This window comes from Nyctibius grandis, chromosome 4 (assembly GCF_013368605.1).
Source record: "Nyctibius grandis isolate bNycGra1 chromosome 4, bNycGra1.pri, whole genome shotgun sequence".
Lineage (NCBI taxonomy): Eukaryota > Metazoa > Chordata > Aves > Nyctibiiformes > Nyctibiidae > Nyctibius > Nyctibius grandis.
The window spans coordinates 15,975,078-15,996,478 of NC_090661.1; the positions used below are offsets into that span (position 1 = coordinate 15,975,078).

Below are 21,401 nucleotides of genomic sequence, written 5' to 3' on the forward strand. Positions count from 1 at the left end.
CATATTACACATTTCTCTCAACAAATGTATAAGCATACAAGTGCATCACAATGAATCACATTTATCTAACATGAATAAAAGGATTTCAGAATTTGGTCCCGATTTCTTAAACTATTAAAATTGAGTCCTTAGCCCCGTAATAACAAAAGAAGAGAATGCAAAATGTCTCTCCTTCAGTCACAGGACTCAAAGAGAAAGCACACGCAGTCTCACTGAATGGGAAGAGACGTTCCTGAAGCATGTTACCTGTTGCCAAAAAGATAATAAGCAGCAGCATAATTTTAAAACCCTGTAGTAACACAGGTATCTAAAATAAGCTGTCAGTGAGCATAAGGGGGAGAGTACAGGCAAAACAAGGTTAAAAGAGCAACCTAGAATGTATATTTAATTTCAGCAGTTGTACATCAGTAGTCCCTCACATACTTAGCATTACTAAATTTGAAGTCCTCAGACAAAATGACTTTATTAGGATTCTCTCTGGTATGGCATACTGAGCACAAACTCAAGTGAATAAACACACTTTCCTCACTGCTTTCTACCAATCTGACTGCAAAAGGAGGCCTCACACGCAAAACCAGTCATCCTTGAAGACCCTGAATACTGTCAGTCTTAGTGCACTCCTAACTTACTTGGCCACAAGACATTGTAGATGTCTCCATGTACCATGCAGAAAAGCAAAACAGGATAGTATGCTGTCCTCATTTGGTGATGAGGTGGGGGTTGGACACATTATCTCTCAAACATGAAAGACATGAAATTCACATCATATCCTATTTCATATTTCTGAACAACTTCTCAGCTAAGCTAAAACAATTGTATCTTAAGATTATTAAATAGCACCACTGTAATTCACAAATAACGTCTTAATCTTTTTAAGTAAAAAGACACAAGCATTTTGCTTTTCATGCCCCTCCAAGCATTCTGTATTTCAGACTTGCTGTGGCAAGGAAAACCAGAGACAGCAAATTAATTCTGTAAGACTTAATGAAAACTGCTGAATTAAAACAGAGCCATATATTTCTCTGTTCCAAGTATTCTCACATTTTCTGAAGCTGCAAATCACAACATTATATTCTGTTTAGGAGATTCCAGTTTAACGTCTAAACTGAACACAAAAAAACTCCATGGAAAGTTTTACACCCAACCATGTAAATGCATTTGAGAAACCTGCTCTAGTGGAAGGTGTCCCTGCCCATGGCAGGGGGGTTGGAACTAGATGATCATTAAGGTCCCTTCCAACCCAAACCATTCTATGATTCTAAGATTTCTACAAGTCTCTACATTTTTCTTAGCCTCAAATCTGTGTAATGGAGGTCCCAGATACAAATCCTGAGTCGAATCAGCAGTATCAAAGAGGAAGAAGTCTTAGAGATATGCAATGAAACTTAAAAAGTGACTGTCATCACAGATTTCCATTTTCTCATTTGTTTAAGGTTACTTCTATTTCCATATGATATAATAATCATGAAATAATATTTTGTATTCTTTTAGAACAGAATCAAGAATCAAGCCACAACATTTGCCATGAAACAGCAAAAAAGATTGTGACTTTTTATTTTCTGAAGACTGACAACATCCCCTCCCACCACAACCTGTGACTTGCATTCCCAATGAAAACATTAGATTCACTGTGAAGCAAAAATCAATCTGCATGTTCTTAAGAAAATGGCATACAGTTTCAAAGTAATCCTTTCAAACATGACAAATTTAAATTTTCAAAAGACAAGCTGACACCTACTAGCTCAAGATAAGATCACTGATAATATGACTTACACTCTCAAATACCCTTATCAGTGTTGGAAATAAGAACCATTTTAATAAATGCTCTCCTTGTCCAACAATCCACTCAAGAACGTGAAACAAAGGGTAGGATCAAATAAAGGCTTTGGACCTGAATCAGTTCTTCATACCAGTATTCATACCACTTAAGGTGAAAAGATTGCCTTTTGCCAACTTCTCCAAATATAAGATGCTGAGAAACGGATTTGCCTCACAAATCCACAGCAGAATCCCTTATATATCACGTACTGTATTACGCAACGTGGTATCAGAGCAACCAATGATACAGCGCATGAAATCTGTGTATTTGACGACACTGCCAGCAGCTAACATGGGAAGTTACCATAATGCTTTCCAGACTTCAATTCAGAAGCACTTGTACCACTTTTACCTTTGCGCAGGCCCCAAAGCACATTTATTAGCTATGACTGTATGTTAAACTGCAAATTGGACCAGATTTTTAAGAAGCTGATTTTGCAGATCATATATATATATATATATGACAAGCACAGAAGATTAAGAACCAAGATGATACCTCTGTTCTCCAGCAAACACATTCATTTCACTCGTATTTCTCATCCACTGAGTTTTCAAGGCATTCTGATAGCATGAAAGCAGCTACAGACCATTGCTTACCAGTCTGATGCATTGAACTTACCACCCCGGGTACCACAGCTAAGACCAAACTATTATTTTCCCCCCAGGGAAGGGCTAATGGCAGGACTTACAGTCGCACATAATGCCACAAGCATCGCTTGATCTCAGCAGGTTTGTGTGCAGCCAGGTGAAAAACTTCTGCTCACATGGTATCGCAGCAGCCTCAATGATCCAATCCATTGAGCAAACTGGAAAGACTTCAGTGACATGCACTGGAGGAGAACAGCCATCTCCCTATGTGGTTTTTGTGGTAAGGAAGAAAAACATTTAAATCAAGAATTCAAAACATCCACAACAGTTAAAAATCTTGTAATGCTTTCTATCTCACTTCCTCTTCTTATTTCCTCACAAAATTCTGAAAAATTCTTGTAACTGTGCTCCCAAAAGTCACAATTATTGTCTAAATTTTTATAAATACACAGCTATTCGCTCTAAAAGTGGATGCTCCTTTTTTCACTTTAACTGCATTACCACAGTGAGTAATGCATCTTTTGGAAAATCAGGATGCCTTCATCTTTTCTTTGCAGTGGTTAAATCCAAAAAAGGGAGCAGTAGCAGATCAAGAAGTCAAAGAAAAAAAAAATAATCAATTCACTGTTTGCTATTTCTGGAATTTACTTTTGTGCATTTTACTCATAAACCCTTTCCCAAAACTACCAAAGAAAAAAAGGGTTTCCTCCATCCACAAAAAAAAAAAAAAAAAAAAAAAACAAAACCCAACACCCCACACACACCCCCACCAAAAAAAAAAAAAAAAAAAGGCGAGAAATCAAAACAGGGGACCAAACAGAGAAGACATGAGAAGGGAATAAGATTCAAGAATTAAAAGTCATATCCTATGCTTGCATCTGTACAGAGAACAAAGAACTTACAAACACAAAGCACTACATCTTGGCATATACAAAAGCAATAAAGGAATTGCATAGTTACAAACACCTGCAATGTATCTTGTCATAGCACTTAATCAAACATTAGACACCACAATATCTCTGTCTGGAGTAAAGTGGCTGAAAACTGTTAGATGAAGTTTGTTAGATGGCTTTCAACCCTTGCCCCTCCATAATCTCTTGTGAGGTCCAGCAGAGCCTGGCTTTTTTTTTTTCTTTTTCTTTCTATAGAAATAAACCAAGGTCTCAGATTTTCAAGGCTCTGAATGAGTTCACACTTTCAAAGTGTGAAATCAACTAACAGTGGAGGCTGCAGGTAAACCTTGGCAGCTTAAGAAAGCTGGACAGAAGGGATTTCCACTGAAGCAACTACCAGCAGGAAAACTGGCTATTTAGTGCTTGTTAATTTAACACTTAAGAGAACAAACATTATGCCAAACAATGTTCTGGAAAAAATAAAACACATTGTAAGAACTCCTTACTGGCTCCCTAAGCACTGGTTACCAAGGAAGAGATTGTTTACATTAGATCTATACCTGGGAAGAGAAGGAGGAATGGGAAAATGGGAGCTAAAGTGGCAAAACGTACGAAGTGGCATTTTCAGAACCATACCTCTAAGAAACTATCAACTTGTTTTTCCCTGATAAAGAAATAAAAAAAATTGTTTATAAGGTTTTTATTTGTCTTTTCTATGATTAAAAAAAACCTGCAAGGCACCAACCGGAACATGTGTCTTAGCAATCTTTGCTGGTATCTGATTACATGCAATATCCACTGAATTTATAGAGACCTCAGCAATCAACTGCCAGGAGACTAAGAATAAACCCTTAGGCAGGTTTTAAAACAGGAGACAGTTTGGCATTTTTGTCCTCACAGGATTAGATGCATCATTTTTACTTTTTCTTCTCCTTCCTCCTCCTTTCACGAGCAAGTGCTGTTGGTTGAATGCTGGGGCAAAGGCACAGGCTACATTAGGCCACATAAAAAAACCACACACAGAGTTCAGAGGTAGCTTCTACCTTTGACAACTTCAGTTTAAATTAGAGGCAAGGCAGCCAACAGGCAAAGGAGATGAGCCACCAGGTGGAAGGACAAACAGGTACCTGTCATTTAGCAGGCTACTCAGTAAACCAGTCTTTGAAACTTGCTGTGTGCCATGGCATAGCAACAACTTTAAGCATCACAGAAGAAACACGAGTTTCTCTCTTTTCTGAATCTTTCATTAAACAGTAGCTTTACAATAACTTACAACATAAGCACAAAGGCCAGAAAGACTGGCAAGGCTCCCAGCTTAAATGACTTATTGATAAGTGAAAGCTGGAAACATCAGACAAATGAAAACAAACACCATCACCGGCGTAGAAGTACAAGCGTGACCCAAGTTCAAACGAAATCCAAAATCCTTAAATTAAAAGCAGGGAGAAGCAGTCTGTGTGCTGGCCAGAACAGCACTGCCTCGGTGAATTTATGGCCCCACAGTGACAAATGAGTTTGAAAGGACCAATGGAACAATTCAATAAACAGGTAGAGCTGGAACCACTAAGATCTCTCCCATCTTATTTATCTGCAGTACACTACCCAGTAGCCCAGCGTATTTTCCAGCTACATAATATAAACCACCTATTAAGGAGTAACTTTTCAGAAGTAACACACTTCTTAAGAAAAGGAGACAGAAAAATAACTAAGAACTAATGAAGTCACTTCTACTAATACAAAAAAGTAAATAATAAAAGAGTGTTCCATCAAATTCCTATGAGGGTAACTTAAATGATATGTTTCTCCTTGACTTTTTTTTTTTTTTTTTTAAGATTCCACTGCTCTAGAACCTGCCAATAAAATGCATCAACATAACAGAAAAAGGAAACATAAGTAGCATTTACCCCAGAAGTTTCTTGACCTAAAGTTCTGGGGTCAGTCAGGTCAAAAAGAATTAATCTAACCTCAAATCTTCACTTTTGCATTATTTTTCCATCCATAAAAGGAGGTATGGATGAGATTTCTTTGCAGAGAACGCTGTAAATTGATAGCTTTGTTCCAGTTCACTACAGTTTCTTATCGATTTTCTCTCATTTTAGCCTGCATTGATTTGTTAATCCCTTCTCCGTAACAGTTCTAATGACAAATTGAGAATGAAAAACTGCATGCTTTAGGGCCTTTTCCACCAACCTCTTGCTTCAAACCATATTTTCACATGAATTTGGAACGTGTCCATGCACATATCCTGGGTTAGACCTGACTCACCTTAAACTAGGATGGATACTTTTTACATTGAAACCTTTGTGTTTAGGCTCCTCATGGATGAACAAGGCAACTGAAACAATGTCAGTGAAGCAGAACTGGATTTCTGCATTAACAGTTGTCACCTTCCAAGGTTTCTGCTCTCAGAGACACCAAGTACATTCTTTAAGCAATTTTGCAGCACTCTCCATGGTTGATTAGCAGGCATTAACTGCATCATGCACGTGAATGGCACTGGTGAATGTTCATGGTATTTGTTGGTGCAAAGAAATACTCAGAGGAGCAATGAGCCGGATCACAAGTTGACTCTGAGCTCAGAGTGAGTCGCAGTCATGCTGCACTCTTATTAGAACAATCCATGCAGAAAGATGGGACCCAGTCAGTATTTTTAATTTAAGGAATATAAAATGAGCATATGCAGGTCACAGAGTTACAAACAAGATAACTTTGATTAGTCATTTTGCTACTAATAGGCTCATTAAATACAGCTGCCAATTTGGTCCCATTGTTATGGCTACACTACTGACAGCTGATGCATGTCTGCACAAGCCATGGCTACAGGTGCAAGTAGTTTTAGTCTCTTTCCATTTCCCTGATACTTTTGGAGATCTCAAAGTGAGGTATTAATTTGGAATTCTAACTGCAACACACTATCAAATGGAAAATGAATTCATGAATTATGAAGATTAAGGCTTCACCCACACTCATATTTGTAACACCTCAGCCATCACACACAGGGTGGCTCTCCAACTCCTTACTTCATCCCACATCAGTCCTCTCCTACTTCACCCAAACTGTAAGCAAATCAACCCTTCGTGGTCTCCCACACAGATTACAAAGCAGCCTGACCCCTGGCTAACACCCCAGTGCTACACTACAACCCCAGCAGAGCAATTTTGGTCATTTTAAACCAACCCTCAACTGCAGTAACTGGAAAACCTCTAACTTGTACTCACACAGCGTATGCTCTCTGGCATGCAAAGGCAGTGGGGGAGTTCTCCTTTGCCATTCACTTGGTGTGAATTTGATTTCCCATCCCCCTTTCTGCAATGCCAGCTGCAGAGACATTGGTATGGGCGATGGGAAGCACAGTGCTGGGAACCAATATCACCTCCTCTTTGCTTTCCAAAAATTACACACGTAGAGTTGGTGATCTAGGCTCTGCTTATAACCACAAGGAGAAAAGCAAAGCTCCCCATCCTCTCACCTGGTGTTAAATAGCTGAGCTTCACTTCATCAAATTACTTGCAATAAAATTGTAACTAGGTTATGGTTTTCATGGAGCAGACTAATATTTCCAGAGTAACCTCTGTTGCCCACACACTGGTATTCCTAACTTCCAGAAATGACTTTGCTATGAGTGTTAAATGCCTCTCCACCCAGGCCATAAGATATTCTTTACAAACCACGGTCATGTCTTAATGGGATAATAAAAGCACAGAATAAATGGGATGGCTACCAAGCCAAAAAGTTGCATTTGAATTTCAGCAGTTTGTTATTGCTCTCAACTTCCTGCTAGGAGAACGACAGGGAGAACCGACTGACCTAAGTAGTAAATCCCATTTCCTGCAATATAACTTAAACTCCTCTCAATCTTCTTGCAGTGTTGCCAAGATGAGTGTTATTCTCCTACACAGGGCATGCAGATCACGCAAACACACCTAATCTAACACAGACTTTCTGTATTTCGTATGCAGACTGCAGTTTCATTCTTTTGATACATCCTGTTTGGGTTTTTTCCCCTAATGATAATTTCAACAATTTTGGCTCTATTTTCATCCTTAATTGCAACTTCTCATTTGCACAGTGAGTTGTACTTAGAACCCACTTCTCCATGGCCTTTATTTTCCTTTATTGTCACTTAAAATTAATCGATAAGCCAAGAATTTGATTTCCACTCTCACAAGACTATTAAAGGGACCATCTCTATATTACCATTTTTATCATTGCATCTCTAAAACAGCGTAACAAAACCAACCAAACCAATCAAGGAGAATTCAACAATGCCATTTCTCAAAGGACAAAGATCAAGACCAACTTGTAAAAGACACCAATTCATGACAAAAAAAAAAAAACAAAAACAAACCAACCCCACTGCACTACTTGCTCTACTTGCTTACCAAGTGAGAAACTCCACATCACTTCAACTTAAGAATGAGGATAATTTAATTAATTGGTCCAGAAGGACCTCACAAACCCCTCAGTAAAATACAAGCTGGCCTTTACCTTTCCCTCTATGTGGGTCTCTCCTCATGAAGAATCTAGACTGGATCTAACAGCACTAAATAAACATCCAGGGAAAGCAACACACACTAACTGAAATATAACACAAGTCGTAATCTGACCTGTCTGGAGCATGCAGGTATCAACTAACTTTCCCTTCTAGCAATATCACAAGAGAGAAAGCTTAATGAGTAAAGGGCTGGAGTGGAATATGTAGCACCTGGGTTCTCTTCTCAGCTTTCCAGCTGACTTGCTGTTGCACCCGAAGTCATGTCATATTTCTATTTCCACTCCCATCCCCTGCTTGTTTTCATTATTAGCTATAAGTATTGCAAAGTAAGAACCACCTTTTCCTATGAATTTTTTCCAAGGCCCACATCTGTTTCTGTGGCACAGTTACAAGTTTTGAGGCAAGCTGGCAAATCAAAGAACAAGAAGCAGAGTTTACTGAAACTGTTTTTCACAACACCACCTCTATTGAACTATATCCTTGGATTATCCAAAAGTTATCGAGCTTGTAAAACTAGAGAGATGTTTTTGCATTTACCTCCTTCCCTAATACCCAAAGTGGTTTTTTGAAGCAGCTTATTGGATGAGTTACTACACATATATTCTCAAACTCAGAGCAGTAAAATCTGGTTTAGGAAAGTTCAATTTGTTGTTTCTCTCCCACAAAAATATAAACCTCTTGTTTTGATCATTCAAAATAAAGAACATAACCACAAATAATTACAGTACCCAGTCAAACATACAAAAGCCATGCGCACAGAACAGAGATGATTCATATGTAACACTATCAGGTTATTTTTTTAATAGCCTTTAAAGTCTCAACTACAGCTTTACTTACAAAGAGGCCTCTAGAGGCCTCTAACAATTTTCCTTGATAAGTCAAAAAATACAAAAACAGTTGTCATTTTTTGCAAACCAAAAGGTTCCATTTTCAATATTATTGTGTCTATATGTTAAGGTAATAATGATGCTTATACATTAACCTATCAGTCATATAATAATCAACCAATTAATTATCATCATAGCAGATATCTTAGAATTGTCTTTTAGGTAGATGCTTAATATTTTGCAACATGAATGGGGGGAAAAAAAAAGGAAAAACAAGAATACACTAAAAATAAAGCTATCTTTCCAATACTTAAACAAAAACAACACATTACTGCAACTGCCACTGAAGAGAGTGGCAATGAACTTTGACTGCAAAGGGCCATAAGAATGTGTGTATTCACAATGGCATTCCCTGAAGAAAGGAACCATATGGAGGATCCAAACCAACCTGTATTGTGCAGGACAAACATACACACTGGAATTATGGACCACAGTAGGATCAGCATAAACACAGCAGGTACAGGTTGCCACAACTCCATTGGTTATTTTCATTCCCTGACACAACTGGCCCCTACATCCACCATCAAGATTTAAGTTGGGTGATGCTAAAACTGAGAAGGGAATTAAGCCCAAGAAAACACATACCCAGAAGTGATAGTGTGACACAGAATTTTTTTTAATTTCCTAACTGAAATTTCAGATCTCCCTCCTCAGAAAACTGTAACCAAGCACAGCTTGCTTTAATTAGAGAAAGGATATGATGAAAACATGGCTCCAAGTGAACAGTGCTGCATATCCAAAATGACTGTAGCCTTTTCTTCCATCCAGTTTACCAAGAAATGTTCAGCACTGCACAATGACTTCTCACTTGTTTATTGCTGCAGCAAATGTTTGCTGCAATGTGAATGACATGCTGAACGTACCACAAACAGTAAACTGATAGCTATTAAAACCAAAAATATCAAACAGACTAGAAAAACATTTTGACAAGGAGGAAACATTAAACCAGGTCTTTGTAGCATTTGCTAAATACAGAGGCTCATCATATTTCAGGCCATTTGTATTTAAGTGTCCTTTCATCTGAAGAGCTGTGGATATGAATGCACATCAGGCAGCAGATGAGTCAGATGTTCTGAAGAGGTCCAATCAAGGACGCCCCACAACACAAGAGCACTGCATGCGTAATGTCTTGCACAACTGACTTCAGCTACAGCCTGAAGTTCCTTTTCAGTGCCTCATCCTATTCCATGGTGGTTATGCACCAAAGCACTGAGAAGAAATAATAAACAGACCTGCAGTCACATAATTCAAAAAGTTTAAACACATGAGACTCCAGGAACTTGATGTCTACCCACTCTTTTAAAGTTGCCAGGAAGACATACTCGGATTAGTAGATAATTATCTAAAACTCAGGCTTTTGTTCTTCCATTGTTTCAGTTGAAAGAAAAGAAGTGCTCATATTTCTCAAGGTTAATGTGTCCAAATGAGTTTGTGAGATGCAGTCAAACTCACAATGGAATAAATAGATCACTCGCAACACTTCAAAAAAATCAGGTTTTGGAGTGGTAGACAGACACAGACATTATATCAATTTCAGCACAAAGAAAGAAGAATTCCTGGTCTTTGGTGGAGAAAGCAGGTAAGCTGTGGGCATGGAGACAAGGAGCAGCACAGGAGGTTAAATCTACCGTGCTGTCCTTGAGGTAAACTAGTGTGCCTTTTAGACTGTCCTCTAATCCTTAGATTAGTTGCTCCATTTTGGTTTTAACAATATTAACTGAAGTGCAGAGGCAATCAGGAGACCACAACTTTGCCAAAAATTCAGTTGAATCATTAAAGTGATTTATAAAAACAGACCATGGATAAAAATCATTAGTTGTAACCCTCAACTGTTAAACTGGCTCTCTGCATTAAACACGCAAATTGGAATTGTTAATTCAAGGTAAACGTGGAAAAGAACTCATCTTCTCTGTATTCCTTTTAAGACAGCTCTCAAATAAAACCTCGTCTCCATACCACAACAAATAGAAAAAGGATAGCTTGTGTGTAAACAAAAACCGACTCACGCTCTACATAGCCTACATACTGCAATTTAATGCATTTTTAAGTATAAATTCTAGCTCTGGTATTATTTTGTAATCTTGAAGTGAAGTAATTTAGGATCTTATTATCTGCTTTTTCCTTTTCTCATCAATACAGCTCCTCTTAGGGTACAAATGATACTAGTTCTTGATCACGCTCTTCGTAAATCATCTTCATACTGTTAGCTCTGCAAAGAATGATGCCTGCTCCAGAACACTGCCATTGCTAATCACTCAAATGAGGTCTCTCAAAGGTCTACAAGGAGGAACAGTGCTGAGGGCAGCAGAATGAAGATGAGATTGTTTTTCTCTTCCTTTTCAATGAATATATCTGAATGCATCCTTTTCCTTCACCTTCATGGATCACTCATCCTGCCAAGCATAAGTTCCCCTATGCAAAAGCTATGGCTGCCTTGGCTTTGTATTGTGTGAGAAATGACAGAACTATGTACTTGAGGCACTGCCCACAGCACAAATGAAAAACAGTGTGAAACAGATTCAACAATGGTGTTCTCTACAGACACCTAATGACAAAAGCAGGGACACCCATCTCAAAATGAGTAAGAAAGCCTTTTGAGACTCAGTGGAGTCAACACAGACTAAACAAATTCATTACTGCAGCACCCTGGGCGCTGAAGCTCCAATTCATGTCTGCGAGTGTACACATTCACAGAACACTGATGATGGGACAGGGCAGAGGCTGGCTCTTCTAACCAAAGTCTCACCATGGGAGATTACCAGGAGACGGAGATGCAGTACGTACATTGCAGCTGAAGCTGTCAACCTGTACTCACCCCTTGCATTTTGACTGCCAGCTACCCCTCAGGGAGACGCATACCTTTTGACTGGTTATCTGCCCAGATGGGACCTGCACATTGCCTGCCAACAGGCCAATTGCCATAGGCTGCCTCTCAGCCACTAAAAAGCCAAAAAATGGTTTGTAGACACTACAGGTTGCATGTTGTGTCAGACTACAGCAAGGAACTTGAGTAAAGTTTTCTTTCTGATCACCTTTATGCTTGAGGAGAAACCATTTTGTATCAAACTAGCTATATGAAAAGAAAGCCTCCAATATCACTCAAGGATGTTATAAGGTAGAGAAATATTCTAGAAGCTGCGGCACTATTATTTATTAGCTAGAGAAAGGCCATTGTCTAAACTGTTACAGAGGGCTTCAGACAAAAGTAATGCTGCAACTGGGCAGGGCCCCAGCTCATCTGCTAGGCTGTATTGCAGGTGCAACTATCTCCAGCACACATTGATATCTGAGAGAACTTGGCATCTTCTGCTAATGGTAACTCTGGTTCCACCAAGGAGAAATCAGTTTCTGAATGCAAAAGCCTTTTAAACAATTTGAAATAATTGAATTGTATTAACTTCTGAGCTTACAGGAAGAGCAGCAAGGGCTTGTGCTGCAGCATTTGAAAAGGTTCTATTAGGAAATTGTTCTGATTATTTTAATGCACCCAAAAAGAAAAAAAAAAGGGAAAAAATAGTAATTTTCTTATTTACCTGAGATGCTCCATCTAGACAAGGCACTGAAGTAGGGATGTTACACGACAGCTCCAAGTGTTGTTCAGATGCTGTGCACGCCTCCTGCCCATCAGAAACCACTGCGTGCCTTCCAAGTTGCCCATAGTCCGCTCTGCCCCAGGTGAATACCTTGCCAGTTTCTAAACACAAAACACATTTCAAGATTACTTATTCACTAGGTTCCTAGAACAACTGGATACCAATTCAAAACTAGAACAACACTTCTTGATTCATCTTATCTAAAGCTTAAAAAAAAGCCTACTGAAAACTTACTTCTGGGAGCAGAAGAAAAAAATATTAAAATTATCTAAAGACTTATTATGATGTACTTATTATGCAGTTACTCAAACTTCATTAACTTGTTTTCTAGCAGAATAACATCTGTAGGGTGGCCTGGGCCTAAATAAAACCATGTCAGTAAAGCTGCATAACCTGGATATTCTGCGTACAATATACACACTTTGGTTTTAGCTTAACAGAAGCACACACAAAACAGCTTATTCTGAAACGTAAAAGGTTCTTCTCTATCCCCAGCTTTTGCCATAGAGACTTCCATGGCATGTCCTGCATTTAACATACAGTTTATGTTTTCCTCATAGAAGTTACCTTCTGTCACAATTTCTGTTAGGAAAGTAACAGCCCTCAGGACAGCAACTGGTCAGGCAGAAACACCACCACAGCTATCATTAAGCATTGGAAACGCACCAGTTTGTTTTCACAGGAATCACATGTTGGCCAAGGAAAGATAACTTTAAATGAAATCAGCAGTATCTGGATCACCCTTCTCTCCGATATTATACCGAATTGACTGCTGTGGGACTGACATTCAAAAGTCCGTTCTCCAGTATGGATAACATCCAAAAAGCAATGCTTTTTACCTTCAGTTCCCAATATTAAAAAAAAAAAAAGAAATTAATGCTAAGTGACAGCTTTATTTTCTTAATGAAGTAACTAGATCTCTGCAGGTAAGTCATGAAAAGCTGTCACTTCTGGCCTTCCAGTTAAAAAAAGTTACATAGCATAAACAGTATGTCCTCAGCTCGGTTTGAACCAGAAGCAGCAACCCCCATTCCAGCCCAGAAGGAAGCCTGCAATAACCTTGAGTTATGTACACACTTCAGCCAAGCCTCAAACTCCTCTCCAGAATTGAATTCAAGTCATCAAGTCATACGCCAAATGATGTGGATTTGAGGAAAATATGACCAAGTCAAGAAATTCAGCTTGAACACACACACTAATCCCCTTGTCAGTCAGTATAGACATATCCCACAGAGGGGTCAGGAGCAGCAGGTACCAGTCACACTGCCCAAAGATGACAACTGAGGGCGTTCTCAACACATGCCATAACACAATCCTTCGGAAACCTGAACACCTCCCTTTTCCTTTGGGTGCTGTTAAACTGTCTTAAAGGGGACACAGGTGGGCACTGCTGGTTGATAGAGTTTAAGCTGATAATGTATCTCACAAATAAACTGGAAATCTCTAATTTTGTATATTTAAATAAACGAGAAATATATGCATTTTCCTTAGAAATCTGCTAGCAGTGGTATCTTTTTCTCCAATCTTTGCAACAGCTTTTCAGGCGCATTCTCTCAGTTGACTGATAAGCTTCCCCTGAAACAATTAACTGATAAAATTAGTTGTCCTTTTGTCTCAAGGATACATAGATTTTCTTCCTTTGGATCTTCCTAGCAGTTCAGGGAAAAGTTAAAACCACATACTACTTCCAATACAAGTGAGGTCTTTCAATATAGTAGTTTCATTTTTTTAGGTTAAAGCATTAAAACAAGTTTCATTAAGAGAACCACCAGTATACCTTACAGAGATTAGGAAAACAGTTTGCAGTTTAAAAATCATCCTTGTTCTGGAGGTAGTATACTTACTTCGCAGTTTGTATAGAACTCTGCTAAAAACATCGGCAGCTGCAAAAATGTTGCAAGAAGCCTCATACATCAGCATGTTACATAGCAAATTTAAACGTAGACTAAGCTGCAGGCTTTTACATCAGTCCAGGTCACTGCACCTATCTAGTCAGGCAGGCTGCTCTATTTGGTATCAACTGCAGGAACTGAAGCTGAGTTTTATGAAATTCAAAGCCAGAAAGGCTTTCTGTAACATCTAGTTAGGTCATTAACACACCGCAGGCTCTCAAGCCCTACCCAGACATTGCTGTATTGATCCCAAGGACCATAGTTTAACTAAAGCATTTCAACTTTCAGAAGCCAAAAGCATCAAGTACCACAGGCAAAAACATCAGCAACTCACAAGGCCCCTGGAAAGGCAAGTAGTGTATTTGATAATACAGACGCAGATCCTCATACGCAGTCTACAGCACTATCCTGTACACAGGGGCAGCAGATGTTCCTCTCATGTCTGACTTTTGGGAGAAAAAAATTCTTTCCCCAGCCAAATCTGGTGCTCTGCCTGGACCCAGACATGAACAAGAAACACCGGCCACTCATATAACAAAAATGATCCGTTGCATCATCACATCAGGGTACTGCTCCACTTTGTCTCAAGTCTTGTCTGCTGCTGGTGTCTGGATTCAGATGAAGGCAATTTAAAATCCCAACACACACCTGACCAGTTACTCACCGAGAAAATTTTCCTGCCCTGTCAGTGACCAGCAGAAACCAGGCAGCAGCTGACACGATCACCATCTTGATGACAAGCTGCTAGAGCAAGTTCTGTGCAAACAATTCTGTTCCCCTCTGCCAAGGGGCAGCGAAAGGTGGACATGAGTAGTCTACAGCTTCCCCAACTGTAAGATCAGAGCGAAACATCACCACCACTTACTCCGACGTCAAACTAAACTGCATACATAATTTCCCCTTATGAATTAAGGGCTAGTGAGTCCATCATCTGCCCCACGCTTCTGTCTCCATGTTTAACTGTTTTTACTTTTCAGAAACCATCTCTCTCTTCAACAGGATTAATTTGTCTAACTACAGTTGCCATCAGCTGCTTATTGTGTCTTTATCAATGACTGGAAAAAGCTCTTCACTATCTAGTATCTTTTCTATGTGCCAGGGTCTATACAAGTTTGGTCTTTTTTTTTCTACTACACTGTGAGTATTGGTCTCCTCCTCTGCAGTTCTGTTATTGGATCAATTTTTGAGGCCCTACATTGAAATTTCAACAGTGACACCAAGTTGAAATGGAAGTAATAGAACTGGAAACAGTACGATCCCAGTGGTTTTATCCAGCCTTACAAAGGCTTTGAAGTACGCTCATCTCTGTTACTGCAAATTAGTCCAGTAAATTCAGTGGAACTGAAGAATGCAAGCATATTTGAAGAATTAAAACCAGACAGCAATAATGCTTAGATACAACAAAACACCTTCCATCCACAGATTCTGCCTTCTTTCACTGGACAAGCAAGCACAGAATTACTTACACATGCAAAACCAAACAGAGCCTTTAGAAGAACATAAACTGTTTCTGTTTACAAACATAAATAATTACAATCAGCTTTTTCGTATTTTGCCACTATAAGGGAAACAAGTTTCAGGTGGCTATTGGTAGGCAAACATAGAGAAAATACATTAAAAAAATTAAAGCCAGATAAATTAATTTTTGCTTTTAGGAAGAACTTCTTGAATGCCCAAAGATTAGGTAAGCAACCAGTTCCTTCTCAGTGTTCATCAGCTCAGTTCTCACTTCCAATCAGCAGAAATTCATTCCCCAGACTTGCTCCTGTTTGGTGAGCATTCCCCCTCCCATCCTCAGTCCCCTGATAATGGTCAATCTTTCCTATTTTTCAGCTGAACACATCTGCCTAGGGATCCTTTTAAAAAAAAATTAAATCTGTCTTTTCTGTGAGAAAACCTAACTGAAGCTGATTTAGAAGCATCTTCCCTATGAAATACTGATTATATTTTCAGCAAACAAACAAACAAACCAGTCTCAGGTGGAAATTTTAGGCTGAGGCAAACACCAATGCATGGAAAATTCCAGCCAAAAAGGTTGAAGTTTCGTCAAAATCTTAAGCAAAAGAAATCACTGAGTTATGACAGAAAGCGCTAAGCAATTGTAATGAAAGGTATTGCTACTGTGCTGCTTATAATATAGATGGTATTTTAAAATGTTCTAAGAATATTTGAGAAAAGACATTAGTCATACAGGTTAAGGAGGCTGCAGGATGAATTACTTAAGAATGAAGGGTGATATAACAAGGAGTGTTGGTCTAATATTAGAACAGATTTTAATTAGAAGTCAAGAAAACATACACAGTGATGAGTCAACTGGACAGAGTACATCAACCATGGAAGTGGTTGAGGCATCAGAAAATGAGATATTTCATACCAGACTTTACACAGGGCACAAAAGGCAGGAGTTATTTCCACAGCTTGTGTGAAAGAAAGAAGCATACAACACTGGAAAGCTTTTCCAGTTCTAAGATAGTAACAATGCTTCTGAAGACCTTGATCTTGCCATGTTCTGAGCATGGAGGCTCCAACTCCAGAAGACACTTCAATTCAACTGTGAACATCCACAGAGGATTTCATTGCAACTGTTCCTTTTTTCAGCAGGCAAATGCTACATCAAATAAAGGTCAGAGGGTTGAATAACATTTGCAATTAAGGAGTAATAGATATAATTCATGCATCCTATGTCATTCCAGTGTACAACTTGAATGAAACACACAGTACAGGAGTTCAGAAAGCTAGAAGGAAAGAGGTCAGAAGATTTTTAAGAAAAACTTCCCAACAGCCCCTGAAGCAAATAGTACGTACAGCAGTATGCTACATCATTTGAGATTCTAGACAGTCATAGAGATCTAGTTTCCTCCTGCTCTTTGAACTGTAAACACAGCAGTCTGCATCAGTATCCATACGCAGCAAATCATCTGAAACACATGCTCACGTCCCTCACAGAATACAGATGAAGGTATGTGCATATTCAAGTGCTTGCAGCACTACACTAGGCACTCCACTATCAGAAAGGCTCCTCTGCATTTTCTTCACATCATCCTTCTGTCCTTATGCTATCACAAAGCATAGACAGTTGAGAATGGCCTCAAAATTACAAGTTCACAACCTTCCAGTATTGCAAATCCAGCAACATCACATAAAGCACTTCTAGTTGATTCCTGCCTGACACTGTAGCTCTTACTGTGCTGCTTTATGGTGCTGCTGAGGCTGCAGAGCATGTCATTTTTCCCCTTTAGCACTTTCTTAATCAATCTGCTCAGCCACATAAGTATTTGGAGACAATTAGCAATAAAAAAAAATGCATTTTAGTTTTAAAAACATGTTGGTTTCTCAGTAAAACACAACAGACAAGTAGCAACATTAAAATTTCCTTACTTTCACTAGATTCAGATTCATCTTTATATCAGTTTTCCTGTTCTAAGATAATATCATGATTGCACTAGTGTTACCTCCTTGAAGTCTCTATTTGGTATCCAGGCAAGCTTTGAACTATCCTTTCATAAATACTAGCCTAGATAAACTCTTTCATCTATCTCAATTCACCGTTGCATTAACAATTACTTTTCAAATGAACTCTGGATATTCACACTGAATGCTTAATCTCATTCAGACTTGAAATAGGAAGTTCTATATAAAATCCTAATGCTTCCTTTCACATGCAAATTCACAGGAGCAGGTATTAAAAACTGCATTTAGAGGCTGCCTCTGCCTCCTCCCTGCCCCACAACGGGCAAACCAGCACCTCTCCCACAACTACAAATCTCTGCTGTCCTTTAGGACAATCACTAATGCCCTTCAACCATTCTGAGAAACTTCCGCGTCTACCTAGAAACAGCCTCTGTGCAGGGCAACCTTACAGAAAAACATTCATCCATCCATCCCTAATTCCTTCTTGGCTGAAGACAGCTTTAATTCAGCAGCTGGAAACAAAGGCATCACTACCACACCTACAGTCTAACACCTGTACCTGTGCATGGTTTCAGTACAAAGCAGGATTATCTGCTCTGGCAAAGGTTTGAATGGCCCCTTCATCCTCTTACACGGGAGTACAGCGTACCAGAGCTGCCCACATCTCTTAACACATCTTCTTTCTATGACCTCCTTACAGACTTCTGCATCTTTATATAATAGGACATGCTCCTGAATTTTTTTCCATATTCATTTATCATCGCTATTAAAAATGTATCACTAAAACACAAATCTATGCATACTATTGAGGTCACGCCTCTTCAGAAAAATTCAGACAAAACAGCAAAAGCATTTCAGGGATGTCAGCAATAGAAAATTAGGATCATTTCAATTGCCATTTTCAGCCTTCTGCAGTCACAGATTGCAATACACAGCTAGTTCAGAATAGTCCACAGAGCATGTCTTCAACATGCTGCAGTTCACAAGGGTTTCCAAGCACCCTATAAATAGGTTTAGCCCTGCAACAAAAGGCCACAAGTGCCACAGGAAGAGAATCATAAGGGCATTGGCCAGTCCTCCTGCAATAGCTATGGATTTGTAAGTTAATCCTCCCATACTCTTCAAGTGGGCCAAAAATTTCTGCCATTCTGAGCTACATCAGATGTCCCCAGATCTGGTGACCAATTTAATCACAAGCACATGGGCAAGACAAAGCAACAAGACACCTAAGGGATTTCACACCACTAGAATCAGTGGCTCATCTATGATCCAGCAAACAAGTGGCTTCCCACTGTGACCCATTCCTATTGCTAAAAAAAATAGGAAATTTAAGAAATCAACCTAGAAGACAATTACACACCATGAAAGAAAATTCATCCAACCAGGAGGAACTCTGTTGAACGGCATTAATGTAAACAGATACAGCATAGGGGAACATCACCCGGTCTCCTTTCAGAGCTTGCTGGAGATACCAAAACATTACACATCCAATCACTCGTATGATAATGTGATATAATGGACAATACTCGGCTAGGCAGGTGAAGGTATGAGGATGTGGGAGACTCTCCAAGAGAAGACACTGGGACTGTGACAGCCTTTTAGCACAGACTAAATGGTTCAAAGCACAGATTGAGGACTCCTTAGGCAACAGTTTACACCAAGACAGCTTGAGAAACTTTGGACCCAGATAGTTGTTCTCACCCCTAGGCCATCAGCCTTCATTGTGCTAGAACTATTTGTGATGGGGAAGGTAAACTGAGCCAAGGAATCGATCTGGCTGAAAAATAGCCTTGGGAATGGGATCTTGGCAACAGCAAATATTGCTAAAGGCAGTGCTGTACTAAGTCAATTTAATATTCTGTATGATAGGCTAGAGATAGCATATGATGTGACACTGCAAGTTAAGTTTATCACGCACTTTGCCAACAGATCCATCTTTATCAATCAGGACTGTCGACACCATTAAACATCAGAATAGCTTTGACTTTCATTCATTAAATATAGGTACGCTTTTTCATTTTTGCTTCCATAGTTACACCAAGTTATGTCTCAAGATGGGCAATGTTCAGCTAATGGGATTATTCACATACTTAATAGCATGCTTCACTGCTTTGAAAGAATGGACAAAAATAACTTTTGAGTAGGGCAAATTCCAAGACTCTCCAGATGCCTTGGAAGTCCTGCCTCTGGGTTTGGGTTTTGGATGGGATAAAGGCTGGTTTGCTTTTAGAGGAAAGACTGGAAACACAAAGTACCATATGAAGTTCTAAATAAACTGAAAGAAAAATTAAAATGTAAGAAGTTAAATGCTTGTAAAGTTGTGTTCATACTGCTGATATCAAACAGATATATGATCTTGGCTTAAAAAATAAAATGCAGAGGGAGGGTCATGAAGTCCATGCAATCATGAAACAAAGCTGGGGGAGGGAGGGTGGAGGCATGGGGAGATGTTAAAGCACCCATCACACTTTGCATCCATCCTGCAAGATGAGAAAATTCCCTTCTCATTTCTCTCCACTCATGATTAGAGAGTCATGACTGCCTCACCAGCTGTGCCTCTGGCTCATTTTAAATTCAAACTACAATACATATCTCACTTTTAGACTTTTAATAGCAATGCCTTAAAATGCAGATTGCTGGCTAAATTTAGTTACATGATTAAAAACTCATCTCTACCCAGCAAACAGAACTGCTGCGTTCAAGGTTCAATAGAGGACTTAACTCTTCATCTAAAAACAAAGTCCTAACAAAAAGAAAAAAAAAAGAAAATCAAGGCACAATTTAGTGATGCCTCTAAAAAAGCAGGATGCATAAAACATTAACCAGCTATAGAAAACTATCTGCAAATGCATCATAGTATACCATAGGGGTTTTGTTCTGTACTTCTGCAAATAAATTCTGCACTGTGCTACTACAGCAGTATGAGTCATACACTTTTACTGACATTCTATATTTATATCTCCATGCCCTTCTGCACTGTTATATGCTTTCTTCCATATAGGCCTCCCTAACCTGGAATTTCCTTTCTTCTGCAGTTCAGCATCTTCCTCTAACATTCCCCAGAAAACTGAACAGATATATCTTTCTAAGCTCTTACTCAATTCTTTCTGTACACCATTTTGAAAAAGCAACACCCTTGAACTATTATAAGGCATATGCTTTTATTTGTTCACAGTTATTTTCTTGTATCTTGTTTCCTACTCTTTCTCTATAAACAGACTGCTCAGGCATTTATCCCCTTTGAGGCACGGTCCAGGTCTTGTTTCATTAGACTTAAGGTAGTACAGTGCTACAGAAAATCTTATTCGGAGATTACAAATTACAATATATCCATGTTTTCTAGATCATTTTATGAAAAGCATTACCTATAGCTCCAATCTTGCAAACATTTCTGAATCTGCCTAATTTGGAGAACACAAGTGATCCTGCTACTCTCAATATCCTATTGCCATTTGCGGCTATCCAAGAAGGAACAGGCATCTGTCTACAAGAAAGAAACAAAGTGAAGGTAATTAAGTTCTCAGTGCTAATATTTACCTTGTCAAAAGACTCGGGGGCATGCTGTGGAAAGACACACAGAGAAATATTACAAGAAATGCTCTGGAACGGCAGTCTGAAGAAGAACCAGGCTTTTTTGCTGTTGTCCACAAGATGCATTCACAAGAACAAATATTCAGAGACCATCTGCACAGAGATTTCACTAGATAGCAAGCTTCAGACACACATGATTATGAAGAGTAAGAGTCACAATACCTACAAAGAAACAGGAAACATTATAAAAATAGAGCATGACCAATCCTGGGACTTGCTAAGTGGCTCTAACT

The 21,401-nt window shown here is 39.1% G+C and overlaps 1 protein-coding gene across 14 annotated transcripts in view; it reads right to left on the reverse strand.

Moving 5' to 3' along the window:
- The window catches only part of SERGEF (secretion regulating guanine nucleotide exchange factor), a 258,027-nt gene that overhangs the window by 208,323 nt on the left and 28,303 nt on the right, over positions 1-21,401 (reverse strand). For all 14 annotated transcript variants that reach the window (XR_011048014.1, XR_011048015.1, XR_011048016.1 and 11 more), the window contains one exon: positions 12,215-12,375. Coding sequence is in view for 8 of the 14 variants with exons in the window: in XM_068399175.1 (XP_068255276.1) it covers positions 12,215-12,375 (161 nt within the window). In the remaining 6 variants the exon portion in view is untranslated. The remainder of the gene's footprint in view (positions 1-12,214; positions 12,376-21,401) is intronic.